This window comes from Arachis hypogaea, chromosome 2 (genome assembly GCF_003086295.3).
Source record: "Arachis hypogaea cultivar Tifrunner chromosome 2, arahy.Tifrunner.gnm2.J5K5, whole genome shotgun sequence".
NCBI lineage: Eukaryota > Viridiplantae > Streptophyta > Magnoliopsida > Fabales > Fabaceae > Arachis > Arachis hypogaea.
Genome location: NC_092037.1, coordinates 46239581 through 46256724, shown reverse-complemented (window position 1 = coordinate 46256724; position 17144 = coordinate 46239581). Strand labels below are relative to the sequence as shown.

Genomic DNA, 17144 nt, shown 5'->3' with positions numbered 1-17144 from the left:
ATGACTAGCAAAACAACTCTTTGAGCTTTTAATCATGTCTGACCTCCCTAGTCATTGATGCACAGAGCCTTGGACCTTGCTTTTATAGTTTCTTTTTTTCTCTTTTTTTCTTTTTTTTGTTGTTTCTTTTGCTTCAAGAATTAATTTTTTTATTTCAGAGAAGTCATAATAATTCTCTAAATTCCTGTTCCTTATACATCAACATTCTTTGATTCAAATTCAAATATGTACTGTTCATGTCATGCATTCAAAATCACAAATAATACCACCACAATTAAGTAAATAAGACTACTCTTAAATATAACTTAATTTCTCATGCAACACATCACTTCTTTTTCTTTTGAATTCAAATTTTAGTGAGCAATACATGAGAAATTTTTTTTTACTAAAAGTACTAAAGATCATGCAAGCAATCAAAGCAACAGAAAATAGACGAAAGAAGGATAAAAAGATAAAAGAAGGATAAAAAGATAAAAGAACAAGAGAGAGTTAGGATTTAGGAAGGGGATGATTTGAAATCAGGCGCTGAGGTGGTTTAATTGGGCGTCGCATGCGACGCGTACGCGTGAGGCACGCATATGCGTGGATCGCACGAACCTCAAGCGACGCGTACGCGTCGAGGACGCGTCTGCATGGTGGGGCTTGTGCGCCCAGCATAATTCTAGCCCCACACCAGCATAACTCTCTGTCCAAACACCTTTTACGCTGATTTTACACATCCACGCGTGTGCGTGCTTGACGCGTACGCGTGGAGTGCCAAAATTGTAATTGATGCGCACGCGTCATGGACGCGTACGCGTGATCAAATTTTTGCGCAAGGCACACTTCCTTCACCAATCCCGCGCAACTCTCTGTTCACTTTTATTTTTCACGCACACACATATGACGCGTACGCGTCAGCGACGCTTGCGCGTCGTGTGCTCATTTTTTTTGAAGTGTCCGGTTCCTGTTCAAAAATAGCTGTATGATCAGAAAAATAGTGAAAACTCAATAAAAATCAAATTAGTAAGAAAACTACTACTACGAAAAACAACTAAGAATGAAAAGGAGCGATCATACCACGGTGGGTTGTCTCCCACCTAGCACTTTTAGTTAAAGTCCTTAAGTTGGACATGTGGTGAGCTCCTTGTCATGGTGGCTTGTGCTTGTACTGATCTAGGAATCTCCACCAATGTTTGTAATTCCAATTGCCACCGGGATTCCAAGCTAGGCGCATAACGCCTTCGAGCAAGTTGAAGCAAGTGACAAGGCCCCAAGAGTGTTGATTGTGGGAATGAATTCCAGGGTCCCAAACCTTGCTTTTACACATGTCTTCTTATGGATCCCCATTGTTCCCACCGGGTGGCAAGCAATCTGAATTCTCACAGAGACATCCAAATAACCTTCTAGACCCATTCAATTGAGCTCTACACCAATCCTTGCACTTCAATTTGGAGCATGCAACCATATTGAACCTTGCTTGACAACTCTTGCCACTAACCATCTTCCTCTTACTCTTAATGCCACAAAGAGCTCTTAGTTGACCATCCGTCTCCAGTAGACCATATTCAAGTGGAAAAGTAAGGATAGGAATTTTACCCACTTGAATGTTGTATTGGATGGTGATGGCTTTGGAAGAGGTCTTGCAAGCTCCACTCCCTTGTGTTCTTCTTTGAATTCTTCTACCTCTTTGCAAGCTTCCTCAATTTTAACCTCTTCCTCTTGGTAGCTTTCTTCTAATTCAATCTCTTTTTCATTGTTTACCAAGGGCATGGGAGGTTGTGCATCTTCCTCTTCTTCCATATGTGAGGGTGGAAAGTTCTCTAATTCACTGGAGTATAAACTCCTAGTATAAACCCCTTTGATTGGTTTCCTCACTTTCTTCCATAGGATCTTGCATTGTATCTCTTGGGAAGGAATTTGCTTGTTCCTCTTCTTGGTTCTTGATCATTGTCTGCACATATTTCTCTATATTTTTTACACTTGTCTTTATATCATGTAGGAATTCTTTCATGAGAAGCTCAAGATCTGATGGTATTTGAGATGAATAAGGAGATGGTGGCTCTTGATATGCATAAGAAAGAGATGATGGTTCATGATAAGTGTAAAAAGAGGATAGTTCTTGGTATGAATAGGAAGATGGTGGCTCTTGATATGGGTAGAAGGATGATGGTTTTCGATATGGATAGAGATGTGGTAGTTCTTGGTATGAATATGGAGATGGTGGTTCTTGATATGAATATGGAGGTGGTGGCTCTAGATAGTTGGAACATGGAGCATTGAAGTTTCTTTGGTTTTGACTTTGGCAACCAAAATTTAGATAGTTCCTCCATCCACCATAATATGAATCACTACTTGGGTGTGAGTAGTAACCCAGGTGATCTCTCTCCATTATTTTTTCTTAGCACAAAACACCAAAAAGGATTAAACGCACCATGTGGTAAACAGGAAAACAAAGAAGAAAGAACAGAATTCTAAGAATTAAAATAAAACTAACTAGGAAACACCAAACTTAATTTCAGAAATTAAGAAAAATATTGGTGTTATTTATTTATTTAAATTTTTTTCGAAATTTTTTTAAATAAAATTTAAATAAAATTAAAACTAAAATGCCTAATCTAAGCAATCAAACAACTAATAGTTGTTAATCACAGTCAATCCTCGGCAACGGCGCCAAAAATTTGGTGCGGTAATTTATAACCCACAAACTATCCGACAAGCGCGCCAGGTCGTACCAAGTAATACCTCAGGTGAGTGAGGGTCGATCCCACAAGGATTGATGGACTAAGCAACAATGGCTAAATGATTTACTTAGTTAGGCAAGCAGAAAATGGTTTTGAGATGTTCAAAAGGTTTAAAAAATGACTTCAAAATATCAGAAGGCTGCAAGTAACTAAGTTGAAAATAAAATATGGGAGAAAATAGTTAAGGCTTCAGAGTTATCTATTTTCTGGATTGACTTTTCTTATTAACTATTTTAATCATGCAAGATTTAATTCATGGCAAACTATTTGTGATTAGACCCTAATTCCTTAGACCTTCCTAGTCTCATCTAAAATTCATCAACGGCCAATTTCTTGGTCAATTAATTCCAATTAGAGGGTGATGATCAAATTCCAGTTTATATGCCACAAGAATCCTAATTATCCAAAAATAAGGAGATTATATATCACGTATCCCGTTAAATACAAACAATTAGAAATTCAGGATAATATGTTTTCAAGCTGTTGTTCAAGTAAAGAGCTTTTCCAAGTTATACAATTAGAACATAGGTCATACTTCCGTTCTATCCAAATTCATAAAATGAAGAACAAAAACAATTATTGAAATATAAATCAAAACATGAATTAAAATAGAAAAATAATAGTATCAATCCATACAATAGATAGAGCTCCTAACCTTAACAGTGGAGGTTTAGTTGCTCATGACTCAAAGAAAATAAGGATTCAGGTAAACTATAGAATACGGAATGTAAATTGGTATAGAATTCCCTAATAGAATCCCCCGGAATCCCCTAAAGAAGAAAAGTTTTTCCTTTTTATAACTAATCCTAATTAATTTAAAATCTAATATCAAAAATTAAGATAATATCGCTTCTTATTTTCAAATTCAAATTTGAATCATAATCAATTAAATAATACACGCCTTGTAACGTGGGGACCACTTGGCTTCACTGGATCCGCGCCTAACTTGGCAGAGAGCTACGCCTTACTTGAGTGCCAAAATGGGGCCCAGAAATCGCCCCCAGCGTTTTCTGCGTTTTCTGCACGTGGCGCGTGTCACGTGTACACGTCAGTCACGCATACGCATCGCTGGTCTATTCTGCATGTCACACGTACGCGTCGCTGTGCAATTTCACTTTTCACGCGTACGCGTCAGGCACGCGCACGCGTCGCCATTGAAAGCTCCAAATCATGCGCACACGTCAGGTTCGTGCACGCGTCACTCCTCGATGTCATCTCCTTTAATTCTTGTGCTGCAAAAACTCCATCAAATCCAGCTGAATGCTACCTAAAATAAACAAAATTGCACAAGACTCAAAGTAGCATCCATAGTGGCTAAAAGATAATTAATTCTTGATTAAACTTAATAATTTAAATATAAATTCACTAGAAAAAGATAAGAAAGATGCTCGCGCATCAACGATGTATATGTCGATTTTATTTTGAAAAAAAGCAACATCTTTAGCGTCTATTTTATACATTAATTCCACACAATCTATTTGATTTTAAAAAGCAATTTGGACTGTTCAAATTTATCGATGGAAACGTTGTTGATATTTTAAATATAAAAATAGACACCATGTCTGTTGATTTTAATATAAAGGTATTTTCAACCCCCGCTTCGTCGACAATATAATGATAGTTAAAAGAGATTTAATGCATCATCAAAAAATCGATGACCAGGCTGTCAATTTTATTATTTTATTTTTAATTATTTTTTTTTAAAATATCGACAGCAGACCGTCGAAAAATATCGACGAGAGAGATGGTCGTCGATTTTTTGCGTCGATAAATACACTTTTTCTTGTATTAAATAGTACAATTAATTTAACTATAATTCAACTAAAATAATTGAATTATAATATATATATATATATATATTCTAAAATAAATTCTAAAAAATACTTCGAGTAAAATTATTACAAAAAAAAGGGTTAAAATAGCGATTTTTTTTAAATTATGACGGTTCCAACTGCCATTATTACCAAAAACGGCGCCTCCAAAAAAAGTTGATATTTTGGGGGCCATTCTAGATAATACGGCGATTTTTTATGATTAAAATGGCGGTTAGAAACCACCATTATTTTCACGTAAAATGGCAGTTTTTAAATTATTTAAATAACCGCCGTTTTTATCAGGGTATAGTGGCATCATTCCTATTTATAATGGTGGTTTCTAACCGCCATTTTTACCAGGATATAATGGCATCGTTTTCATTTAATATGGCAGTTTCTAACCGCTGTTTGTACCTAATTATGATAATAATTTTATGCTTTTTAAAATAAGATTGAAACCACCTATTTGAAGTGATATTTTCAGAATGCGAACTTTAAAATCTCGTAATAACCAAAAGGCATAGCCATAAATCAAATATCATAAGATGATTTTTAATTCATACATGATCCAAAAGTCATAATTGAAAAGTCATAATCTAAAAATAAAGTATCAAAGTAACATTTTTCAATAATACGTCTTAACATATAATTTTTAATACATAAAATCTTTTTCATGTAAGGTCATGTTTCGTTGTTGCTCACTCCAGAAGACCTACTTCCTAACTCTTTTGGTGATAGAATCTCACACAAAAGATAATTTTTAATTCATACATGATCCAAAGGTCATAATTGAAAAGTCATAATCCAAAAATAAAGTATCAAAGTAACATTTTTCAATAATACGTCTTAACATATAATTTTTAATACATAAAATTTTTTTCATGCAAGGTCATGTTTCGTTGTTGCTCACTCCAGAAGACCTACTTCCTAACTCTTTTGGTGATGGAATCACACACACACATTAATATAGAATTTCATTTCTTCTTACAAAATTCTCTACCCTTCCACCTATCACTAATGCTATTAAGATTTTTCTTGCTAATATATTAATAATACATTCTCATAAGTTTCAGATTGATAAAGATTTATCAATATGAGAATAATATGTATTAAATAAAATTTTATGTATAATAAAATTTAATTAAATTTACATATATTTACTCAAAATATTATTAATAGATTAATAAAATTATTGATACTTTGAGTTTGTTGAGTTTATAAATGGTCTCGATAATAATATATATATATATATATATATATATATATATATATATATATATATTATGTTTTATTTTATTTAGTATTAGTAGCCTATTTATAGTGTATTTTAGTGTAAAGATATTAAATAGAATTATTAATTTAGTTTAAAGAGATAAAAAAAATTAAATTTGTTATTACTAAAATTTTTTTACTATGTATCAATTAATGTGTTTATTAGTTTTTATTTTAGTATGAAAATGATCTAGATCATAATACTAATAGTATATCATAGAATTATTATTAGTATATCATAGGATTATTATTATTAATGCATTAACTGAATTTTAATATTTATTATTTATATATATTTACAACTTATATTTGAGAATTATTTATTTAGTTTTATAATAAATTATTTTTTTAATTTAAATAATTTATTAATTAGTTTGTACTTATTATACTATAATTATTTAATAATTTATTGAAAAAATATTAATATAATGAATAAAAATTTTAAAAAATATTATTTAAAGAATAGGGATAAATAAATCCCTAACCAATTCGAATTTAGAGACAATTAGGCCCTGTTCATTTTTGAACTTGACATGTCAGTATTTTCCATTCAGAGTTGACGGAAAAAAATCCACAGAGACCGCATTGTGTCGCGGAAGTAGAGAATACGGACTGAAGTAGATCGTTTTTATTTTAAGGGATCGCGTTGTCATTCTGAAAAATGGACAGGGGCTAGGTTGGTAGTTCACTCATCTTTTAACTAACGTCAATTTGAGATAAGTTTTACATAAATCCAGGCTCCAAGCACCAAGTTATAACACACTAAAGTTGGTCAAAATTCTGCTTTTACCGATTTCACCAAATAGCCAATTTTTACCAAAACTCAGTTCAATCTATTTTCAACCCATTCCAAAATCACTTCTATACATCTCAACACTCATTCATCATCTTGTATCCATTCAAACACCCAATCAAGTAAGTTTTAACATAATCACTCCAACTTCATAAGTTTTCTATCAATAATCAAATTGGTAATTCATCATATAACTAACTCCTCATGATTCAAATCAACAATTCACTCCAATACCATTTCTAAACACTTCAAATACTCACTTATCAACCCCTATCCATTTCAAACTTAATCAACCTAATTATAACTCATTTAACACATTCCATCGTATATATTCTTTCTCAACAATAACATATAACACTCTCATATCCAACATTCACAACCAAATTAAATTCACTCATTACTTCAACCAATTACATCTCACACCAAATTAGATCAATTATCCAACTCAACATCATCAATTCATCAATCACAACATAACCACACCATCACTTACCTCAACTTACCAAGTAGGAGATTTTCTCACCCTATCACAGTCTCCTACACAATTTTCATATCAACGCCTCAATGCGCAATAATTTAAACCATCATAATCAAACACATCACAACAATTTAAACCATGCATATTCATATATACATCCATTCAACTAATCACAACAACAACCAATTTCAATCCAATCCTGTCCTAGAGATAATTAACCTAAGTTTTCATATAGTGTTACATGGTGTCTATCCGAAATTAAGACCCATACCTTCGTTGATGGCGGTTTCAACCTCCAAAAAATTCTTCTTTGGCAATACCAACCTCCACTAATTCTTACCACTTCGATCCACAACTTAACTCCGCACTAAATCAACTCCAAAGCCAATTCCAAACGAGCCAAGATAATCCATACAATCTAATCACAATAATAATTCAACATTCATACTAGAGCACTACTTAAAATCATGGATAATAAATGGTTTGAGCTTTTATACTGTATCTCATGCATCCTTGGGCTAAAACTCCATCAAAACTCAAAGTTGAACTTCCCTAAATATTAAAAAACCGAAATTCCTCAATAACTCAACCCAAAAGTGCAAATTGAAAAGAAATAGAAAAATGGGCAAGAAATTCAAGAGTTTCTTGCCACAATACTTATATAGAATTGGAGAGGAATTCAAGACATATGCATGGCTGTAAATGGTTCGTCAATCGAAATTCTAGAGTAAAAGTTATATCCAAATAAAGATGATGGAGTTAGGATTTTTCTTTCTTTTCTCTCTTCTCTCTTCAATCCATGCCTCGTACACAAATGAAAAAGAATGATGCTGAAATAAAGCTATGTGTGGATTTATATATGTGAGTTTGGGTATGGTGTAGCCCAATTTCATTTTCTTAGCTCTTTGTTCTAATTTTGGACCAAAATCTTTTAGAATGAGATTTTTAATTCATATCCTAATTATTTTTATCTCCATAAATTATAAATCCTAATTTTTTAACTTTCTTTATTCATAACTAATTTATTAATTATAATTTAATCAAATTTTATATGATGTGGTTGAATTTTTGTATTATCCTTAAAAAAAGTACCTTTTATTTTAAGCTTTATTTTATTTAAAGGATGCTATACATATTATAATTATATATAGGTGAGTTCCCGTAATATTCTCATTTTTAGAATGACATAACTAAAAGTGTGATATTTTAGTAGTGAGACTGTTACATATAATTTTATATTTATTATATTTAATATTATTCATTTATTTTAGTATTAATGAATATGAAATAAAATAAGTTTGGATTACTTTGAACTAATTTCTATTATCTCTTAAATATTTTTTTTAAAAAATAATTACTTCAAAAATTTTAAATGCAAAATTAACTGAAGTGGATATTCAAATTATTTATTGCTAAAGTATCAATGCACTTTATCAATTATTGATACAATTATTAGGGGTTCATGGGAAAAGTTCCATTTTCCATTCCAAGCAATAGTGCAACACATTATTCTTAAAATATAATATTTTTTTCACATATTCTGATTTATCTTTATTTCGTCTTTATTTATTCTCCAGCTGAAGATAGACTATTCTCTTCTCCGAGCTTCAAACCCTGAAAAAACAATGCAGCAGACAAATCATTATTCCGAAAAAATAAATAATAAAAGAGAAAAAGTTAGTATATATATATAGGTTAGTATGTCTATTATATATGTATAAAAAGGCTTAGGACGAAAGATTTGGTAAACAAACACTAGTATTTTTTGGCTATTGCATCCTATATTTAAGATAACACTTAAAAAAGATAGTCTAATATTAATATATACATACAGGCAACCTTTTATATTAGCAGCAATAAGATAGAATTATAATAACGAATTTTTAATAAACATACTATAAGTGATGTTGTTGATAAATTAAAAAATATTTATCAAGTATTATTCTATTAAATATACAAAAATAATTATCATAAAAATAATATAATTTTTTTTAAAAATTGTTTTTAAATTTATTTTAAAATTTAAACTTCACTTCTTTTAGAAAACAAAAATAATCCAAATGGCAAGGCTAACTATTGTGCCGAGAAAAAGGGAAGAAGAAGAAAGAAGAGTCTCTTGTCCCCCCCCCCCCAACAAAACCCCAACCCTAACAAAATCCTAACGCAATCCATTCCAAATGTTTCGTTCCTCTCTGTCTCTGGTTCTTCAATCCATTCGATGATGACGTGCGTTCCTTTATTGAGCTTCGATCTCAATCTTTGCTCGCGAATGAGCTTCGATCTTCTCTGCTCGCAAATGAGTTTCGATCCTCTGCTCCTCTTCTTGTTGAGCTTCGATCCTCTGCTCGTTGAGCTTCGATCCTCTGCTCCTCTTCTTGTTGAGCTTCGATCCTCTCTGCTTGCGTTCATCACCGCCGGTCACCATTCGATTATCACTGCTCTTGTTTTTGGTGAGATTCTCGTTTTTGGCGTTCTTCTGCAGGTACTGATGATTCTACCGTTCTTTTTTTGTTTTATTTTAGCACCATTTTGTGTTTTGAATCTTAATTTTTGGTTAAACTTGTAGCTGTGCGCATTAATTTTAAACTTGTGAGCATGTATCCCTACCTATTTCTTCAGAATTAGCTGTGATATCATGTCCTGCATGTTGATGCTATGATCCTATGAGGACTGATTTACAGTTGATGCATACTATGCCTTAGTTGATTTTTAGATAATAGAGGTACACTATTAACACCAAATTTTAATATTAAAATTTCTTTATTCTTAAATAGCTAAGTTGTAAACATAATTAAAGCTTACTTTCTTTCTTAGGTTGTTTTTCCACTTTCAGTAAGCTAGCTGAGGAATTAATTAGGATGAGTGTGAGTTAGGTAGTGATGAATCTACTCTTGTCACCAACATAATAATATAATTTAGTTTGGAAATCAGATTTCAAGCAAATGTAATGGTTAAAAAGTGGCATGACGAAGAATGAAGTGTGATGGATAGTAATAAGAGTGGAGTAGTGGTATTCATATATTGAAAAAAGATTAATATTAGCATTATAAGCTTATAACCTTTTGTTTATACTCACTACTGAAATAAAATAAAAGTGGTTGATGTGGCATGTGGTTCTTTTACATGTGTGCTTTTATATCTATGAATTATGATTTGTTGATTGCATTAGTTGATTGCATTTATGTTGATAACTTTGTTGTTACCAATTGCTGTTAAAATCTAAGCTTATAATTTTGCATTATGGCTTCTTGTATTGTCAAGACGTTGGGCTTCTCTTGCCGGAAATGACGATTGCTATTTGAGAAATTGGGAGATCAAAGCACATAGTAGCATAGCAAGGTAGTATAATAACACTAACAAGCCATGCAAGCTCTAGTGTGTTCTTATTTTTGTGTGTCAAATAATAATAGACCTATTGATTTTGCTAATTCAGAATTTCAGCTCTAGTGCAGGTTGAGATTTTGAGGTAGGAGAATTTTTAGGCAAAATAAAGGAAACTATTTTTTATTTTATTTTATATATTAAGCTTCCTTAGAATTTATGTTGATTATTTTTTCTTGTCTTTTGGCTAAAAAATCAAGCTGCCCCAAAAGACTGAGACAACATTTTCAGATTGAGCTCTGAGACTGTGTATTTGGACTGAAATCTCTGTAGAATTTAAAATTGAACATTATTGTGTAAATTTATTGTTTTAGTGTGTGCGGTGCTGATTTTGAGTATTAGCTTATTTTCATTCCATGTACTCTGTAGAAATAAATATATAAAGTATATGTGTTGTGCTGATTTTGAATATTAAGCTTCCTAAGCACTTTCCTTACAGGACAGCATGTGAATTATTCATGTGAAGCTGAAGTACTCAGTTATTCTACTTTTCTAATTTCCTCTAGATAGACTCTAAAGACAGCCACCCTGAGTTGCTGATTTTCTATTTTTCTTTTTTGTCCCTTATTTTGGTCACATATAAACTAATTAAAGACTTCATACTATTAAAAACTCTGTTGTTTTCTTCTTAATGCTTTGGTCTGCAGACGGCAAAAATTGTGTTCCTTTCTTTTCACACTCATCTATACCACCATCACAATCTGTCACTCTTTCCAAGGTACTGAGGATTCTGCCTCTTTCTTTTTCCTTTTCTATTTGCACTGATGACTCTGCCTCATTCCCAAAGCTCGTGATGCTTTCTTTGTGTTTCCGTAGGTACTAATGATTATACGATGGAGTAGAAGATTTTGATGACTTGTTGACTAAATTTGACAAGAAGAAGGGACAGTGTATAATGAACCATACTTGTAAATTGCCAATGAATTGGGATTAAAGATTCTTTTTGATTGTGTGGAAAATTGCAAATCTAATCCCCACAGGTGGCTTCTCTATAATTAATTGTTATTGTAATCAATTCTTTATTTTGCCTGAATCGTATTCCTGTAAACATTAATCGAATAAAGATTGATTTGAAGTTTAACTTGCTTGGCATGAAATTGATTTGAAGATGTAGTATGTAATTTGCTTGGGTTGTAAATAAGATTTTAGCTGACTAAATAAGTTCTGTCCGTTCTTACTTAATTATATTCTAATTTCATGTATCTAGAAATCTCCTAGGAGAAGAATTGATAACTTAGATTTTAATGAGATTGAACGGCCTGAGCATTGGCTGGACTCTTCATTGAAGCAAATTAGGCCTAACAAGTAACAAGGTATGCAAATTTAGTAGCCGACTCTTATCAACTTTATATTGAGTTCACTGGGCTAATATCATTATGGTAATTAGAAATTATGTTGGTTGATTACCTTTAATTTGTTCATAGTTGCTTATATGTGTAGTAGTTTATCGGGATTTGGTGGTATATATACAGCTAGCTTTGAAGATTTTCACTTAGTAGTTTTTGGTATATTGAATGCTTCACTAACAAAGGAATTTCGCAGTGTAATTTTTTCCATTTATTTATTAAATTATTGAGACAGATATGGACTTCAAGATTAAGCTTTTTACAATTGATGGCAAAAGAGTGAAGTTTACTATTTGGGACACAGGTAACTGGTTAGTTATTTGATGAAATTTTTTTGTGCAAACGTAGAAAAACAAGGTAGTTAATTAAGAATCTTCATTGTTCTAACTCTATGCTGTGTGTGGAAGTTATTGTAATATTAAGTGCTTTTTTTATTGTTATTTTGGCCATTGATGTATCCTAGTACTCCGCTTTATACTGTGTGTGAAAGTTATTATTTCTCACTATCATATGGGTTACAGTGAGTTTGAACTTATTTGGGAAAAAAAATGGAAGGAACCACTTTCAATTTTCTTACTGATCTTGTACTTCTAATGAAAAATGTTTTCTACTCAGTGGTAGTGCCTATTCTATATTGGTTCGGATAACAGTGATCACAATGCATGAGAACATGTACTAGGTTGATGATTGTGTTAGCATCTCAGTAAACTATCTTCTTCTGTAGGTTTTCTTACAAAAAATAAGAATCAATGGGCATAAGCAACTGGTGGAAAGGCGAGATGTAGAAAGATATGATGTGTTGAAAGAGAAGAGTCAGAAAGTGAAGTTGATGATAATCCTGAAGCCTTCAAGTGCTAACAAAACATCAGAACTGCGCAATGATCTCTTATTAATTGGAAAGAAAGTTTGGGTCATAAAGTAAAACTTATTCAGGATGAGTTTGATAAAGATCCTCGGGAGAATGGTTCTAAGGATGAAAATGGTTCCAAAGATGCTCATCGTATTTGCCTTTTTTTTCCCCCCTTTTTAAGTACATGTATTTTGTTAAGGGTCGTTTATTTAATTAATTTGCCATATTTTGTTATGTGAATTAAAGAGTTATAATAATATATTTTAACTTGATAATATATATTCAAGTAGAATAAGTTGAGGTTGTGTTTCTTTTATTATATTTTTTATTTTATTGTATCAAATTTTAATGAAATGCATAAATTATTGTACTGATAGCTAATAAATAGTGACAAAATGTACCTAGTAGTATCACAAGAGAAAACAACGGTTTTAAAGAAGAGCCAATGCCTTTAAATTAATGCCTTAGTAATATAAGAAGTGGCAGTGCTTCTAATAAAGTGATGCCAGAATCTGACCAAGAGCATTGTTTTTGTTTTAGAATAGACAGTTTTTGAAGAGTTGCTTACAAAAGCATTGCTTTTGAAGCAAAACCCGTTGCTTTGACCTAACACAACGACTGCATCTGTAAGAGGTCTGAAAATGTTGCTTTAGGTCTAAAAATATTGTTATAGATCAAAAATAACTTTTTATTAATCTTTAGATAATATTTTTTAAATGTTGTCTCAGTTTGAAAATGTTGTAGTGAAATTTTTTTATTATTAAACTTGAATCTAATAATATATTTATTAAGAAAAGAAAAATAATCTCATTATATATTATGACTAATCCTAGCTATATTTATTAATATTATTTCACATTTCTGATAGACTAAACTAATTCAGACGGTAAGAATTTATAATAAGAGCATTATTTATATTATCCCTATTAAAATATATTTTTAAAATGGAAAAATAATAAAATAAAATAGAAACATTCGATAAATTCACATCATAAGATCATAAAATATAAAAAATTTTAAACTCTAAATTCTATAATTATCATGTCAGCATCCTTATTAACGGTATTAACTTTTAAATATAATTAAAATATATTTAAATCATTAACAAGAAATTAAAATAAATAAAACGTTATTAAAGTATTTTTAAAATTTTTGAAAATCTTAAAAATAAAAAATATACTTTATCCAAAATTTAGTTACTATCTTTTGTGCAATTTTATTTCCTTAAAATTCAGTAGTCCTAAAAAACAAAACAAGAATAAAGCTAGCTAATACAAGCAGTTAGAAATTGAAATGATGAAATGGACTTACGGGGTATAGTTAATATCAACTTTTCCAGCATTGACGTTAGCTATCGTAGAGAAAGCTTCTTGAGAGAGATCAAATGTTCCCTGGCAGCCTGGAGAGGGACAAAGATCGACAACCTTGACGGTAACACTGGCGCCGGTGCACGGTTGAGTGACGCCGGCATTGGTCGCACCTGTGCATGTGATCTTATACATTTGGCCACATGCACCTCCATTGTTGTATATTCCCTCGCTTGCAGCTGCAATCATCGTTCCCTCGTCCTCGTACCCGTAGCATGCGGATGCTGAAGATTTTCCAAGTAGCATATCAAAGCACATCATTATCTTCATGTTATATATACATATCCAAAAGAAAAACTTTGGTCTTCTATCTAACGAATTTTTTATTAAAATAAATAAATTAAATAATAATTTTTTTTTTTACCAAAGATAGGAGACTCGAACCCGCAACCTCTTAATTGAGTATGAAGAGACTATGCCATTTGAGCTATTACTCATTGGCAAATTAAATGTAATAATTATCGAAATAAATAATTTAAAAAATATTTACCGATTTACATTTTCAAATCATATTTAGTTAACAAAACGGAGTCTTCTTATACATGGCGTCCAAATTCTGACTGAAATATTTTTTAAACGAGATATAATTTAAAAATGCAAATCAGTAAATATTTTTTAAATTATTTATTTCAATAATTATTCCATTTATTTTATTTATTTAAATAAAAAATCTCCTATCTAACTAGTGTGGCCTTACATAAAAGGTTCAAATTTCAAAAATACAAAAAAATTTAATATGGAGAAAATATATAAAACTAGCTAACTTTTAGTTAGTTAATAATAATTATTTTTTTAAATATATAATTTAAAGTTTAAAATAAAAAATTTATTATTTAAGATCTAAAATTTAAAATAAATAAAATAATTTTTATAAAATTAATTGACATTGACGAAAAAAAAACTTTCTAACGTTACTCTTTAATGTATAAAAAAGAATATTTAAGAAATAAGAATCGAGAAAGAAACGTAGAAAAATTAGATTAATATTTAATATGTAATACATAGGTAAAAAATTACTTATTTGATATGTTTTATTAAATAAGTTAAATTAAGAAAATAATATAAAGGTATATTATTCTAAAATTTTTTATTTTGATTAATTTTTTTATTCATTTAGCTTCTTTATTGAGAAGAAGAGAAATAAAGCTGCACTTGAACTCTTGAAGTAAGCATGAGATAGTTAAGAAACATGGACGTCGTTGCGTCGGTTACTTAAGTGGGTTTAAAGGGCACTAACAGGCTTGTTAAGCCGCCTATTTTATCTTGTTAGTACTTACACAAATAATAAGAATATCTTTTACCAACCCAAAATTAGAATTTAATTTTAATATAATATTAATAAAAAAATTTTATATGTATATTTAATTACGTATACGTCATCAAAATTAATTATTATTTAAATTGATCATGTGAATAATAATTTAAAAATAAATATATGTGATTATAAGTGTAAAATTATATTATTAGTGCATTAAAATTAAACTCTAAAATTATTCAAATTTTATTAATAAAAAAGGGAGGGAAATGTTTTTTGGTCAAGTATTTGGTAGTTTTTCTTAATTTTTTTAATATAATTTTTTTCTTAATTAGAAAGCGGTTGCTAAAAGAATACAAATACAAAGGGCCATTTCAGGAGTTTGCACAAAAAGGATATTGTTTGTGAATCAGTCTTATTATATATACGAGCCATTGTATAGTGTATTAATATATGCATTAATTAATTCAATACTCTTTCATTTAGTAAACGTGAAATTAGTCAAGATAATAAGTATTTTAAATTCTAAATAAAAAATTGATTCAGAAATAAATAAAAAAATTGACACACAATGGCTTAGATAAAATAGTACATTTCATGATATTTTTCCAAGTAGGATTTGTGCCCCTTTTTTTAATAAGAAAAATAAAAATACTCACGAGTGTAAACTGTATAGTAAGTTGCTGTTCCCGAAGTAGCGGATGTCACCGAAACAAGGCTAAAGATCGCAAGCCCCATGATAATAACAGCGCTCAGTTTGTTCGCCATATTGAAATATTGAAATGCAGGGAAAACTAAAGTTTTATTGTACAATGTAGCGACGGAATACTTAATTATATTGAACACTTTAAGTAGCTTCTGAATTTGTTCTGTTGGAAAATTGGATAACATTAATACCATTTTATAGTGACTGAATGCTATGTTAGCGGTCCGTCATTTTCGGAAGAGGAAGAGGAAGAGGGTCTCCGCACGTTTCTACGCAGCCACCGTCCCCGGACGTTTCTGCCCAGCCGCCACTATTTCTAGAGTTAGAATATTCTTAATAATTATTCAAGTCTCCATATATAACTACAAAATCTCTATCAAAATATAGTGATAGATTAAAACTTTTGTATCTTATAAATTATTTGAAAAATTTTTTATGACATAAACATGTTAGATATAATTTTTATTTTTTACAATAAGTATTATTTTCTGGTGATGAAATAAAGTAGTTTCTTCACATAAAGAAAATGGTATGGTCTTACGTCCTTCAGCTGCATATCGGTGTTATTGTCTAGATATCAGATATTTACTATAGTACAGGTGATGCGTGAGCATTTTATACCCTTTTTTATAGTATTTTTTTTAGTATTTTTGGTTATATTTTATTCATTTTTAGTATGTTATAGTGCAAAATTCATCTTTTGAATGCTACTTTGAGTTTTTGTGTTATTTTTATGATTTTAGGTGAATTTTGGGTAAGTTTGGCAGAATCTTGTTTAGAGACGAAGAAAAGATAGCAGATGCTGTCAATCCTAACCTCCGTGCATTCCAACTAGCATATCTTGAGTTATAGAGGTCCAATTGACGTGGTCTCAACAGCGTTAGAAAGTTGACTTCCAGAATGACTGCCAAAACTGGCGTTAAACACCAAGTCTGGGTGTTTAACACCCAAGAAGGACTGTTCTCAAGTTGAACGCCCAAAAATGGTGTTCAACGCTAGTCAGGGAGCAGGACCAGTGAAGTTCAACACTCAGAACCCAAGTTGAATGCCAGTCTTCAGCCTGAATCACTCCTAGTAGGCCTCAAAGTGGATTTTAGCATTCCTTAGTTTATTTTGTTTTCTTTTTATAATTTTTAATTAAAAATAATATCTTTTAAGT

General features: G+C 30.8%; 1 protein-coding gene and 1 long non-coding RNA gene across 3 annotated transcripts; one reads left to right on the top strand and one right to left on the bottom strand.

The window, feature by feature from the left end:
- Positions 1-8460: 8460 nt before the first annotated feature.
- On the bottom strand, positions 8461-16169 carry LOC112743758 (EG45-like domain containing protein). The gene is made up of 3 exons (XM_025793092.2): positions 15939-16169; positions 13969-14248; positions 8461-8694 (listed from the first exon to the last, which is right to left on the bottom strand). The coding sequence occupies exons 1-3, from the start codon at positions 16045-16047 to the stop codon at positions 8688-8690; spliced, it is 396 nt and encodes a 131-aa protein (XP_025648877.2). The 5' UTR covers positions 16048-16169; the 3' UTR covers positions 8461-8687.
- LOC112743764 (uncharacterized) lies at positions 9134-12968 on the top strand. 2 transcript variants are annotated; one of them, XR_011872627.1, is made up of 7 exons: positions 9134-9562; positions 10342-10419; positions 11109-11179; positions 11278-11441; positions 11669-11774; positions 12043-12111; positions 12532-12968. It is a non-coding gene; the product is annotated as an uncharacterized lncRNA (long non-coding RNA). The 2 variants fall into 2 exon arrangements; XR_011872628.1 differs by lacking the exon at positions 11669-11774.
- Positions 16170-17144: the final 975 nt, after the last annotated feature.

Coding starts and splice junctions, on each gene's coding strand:
- LOC112743758 (XM_025793092.2), bottom strand. CDS start 16,047: ATGGCGAACAAACTGAGCGCTGTTATTATCATGGGGCTTGCGATCTTT. Junction 14,249..15,938: donor TTACTATACAGTTTACACTC/GTGAGTATTTTT, acceptor GAAAATCTTCAG/CATCCGCATGCTACGGGTAC.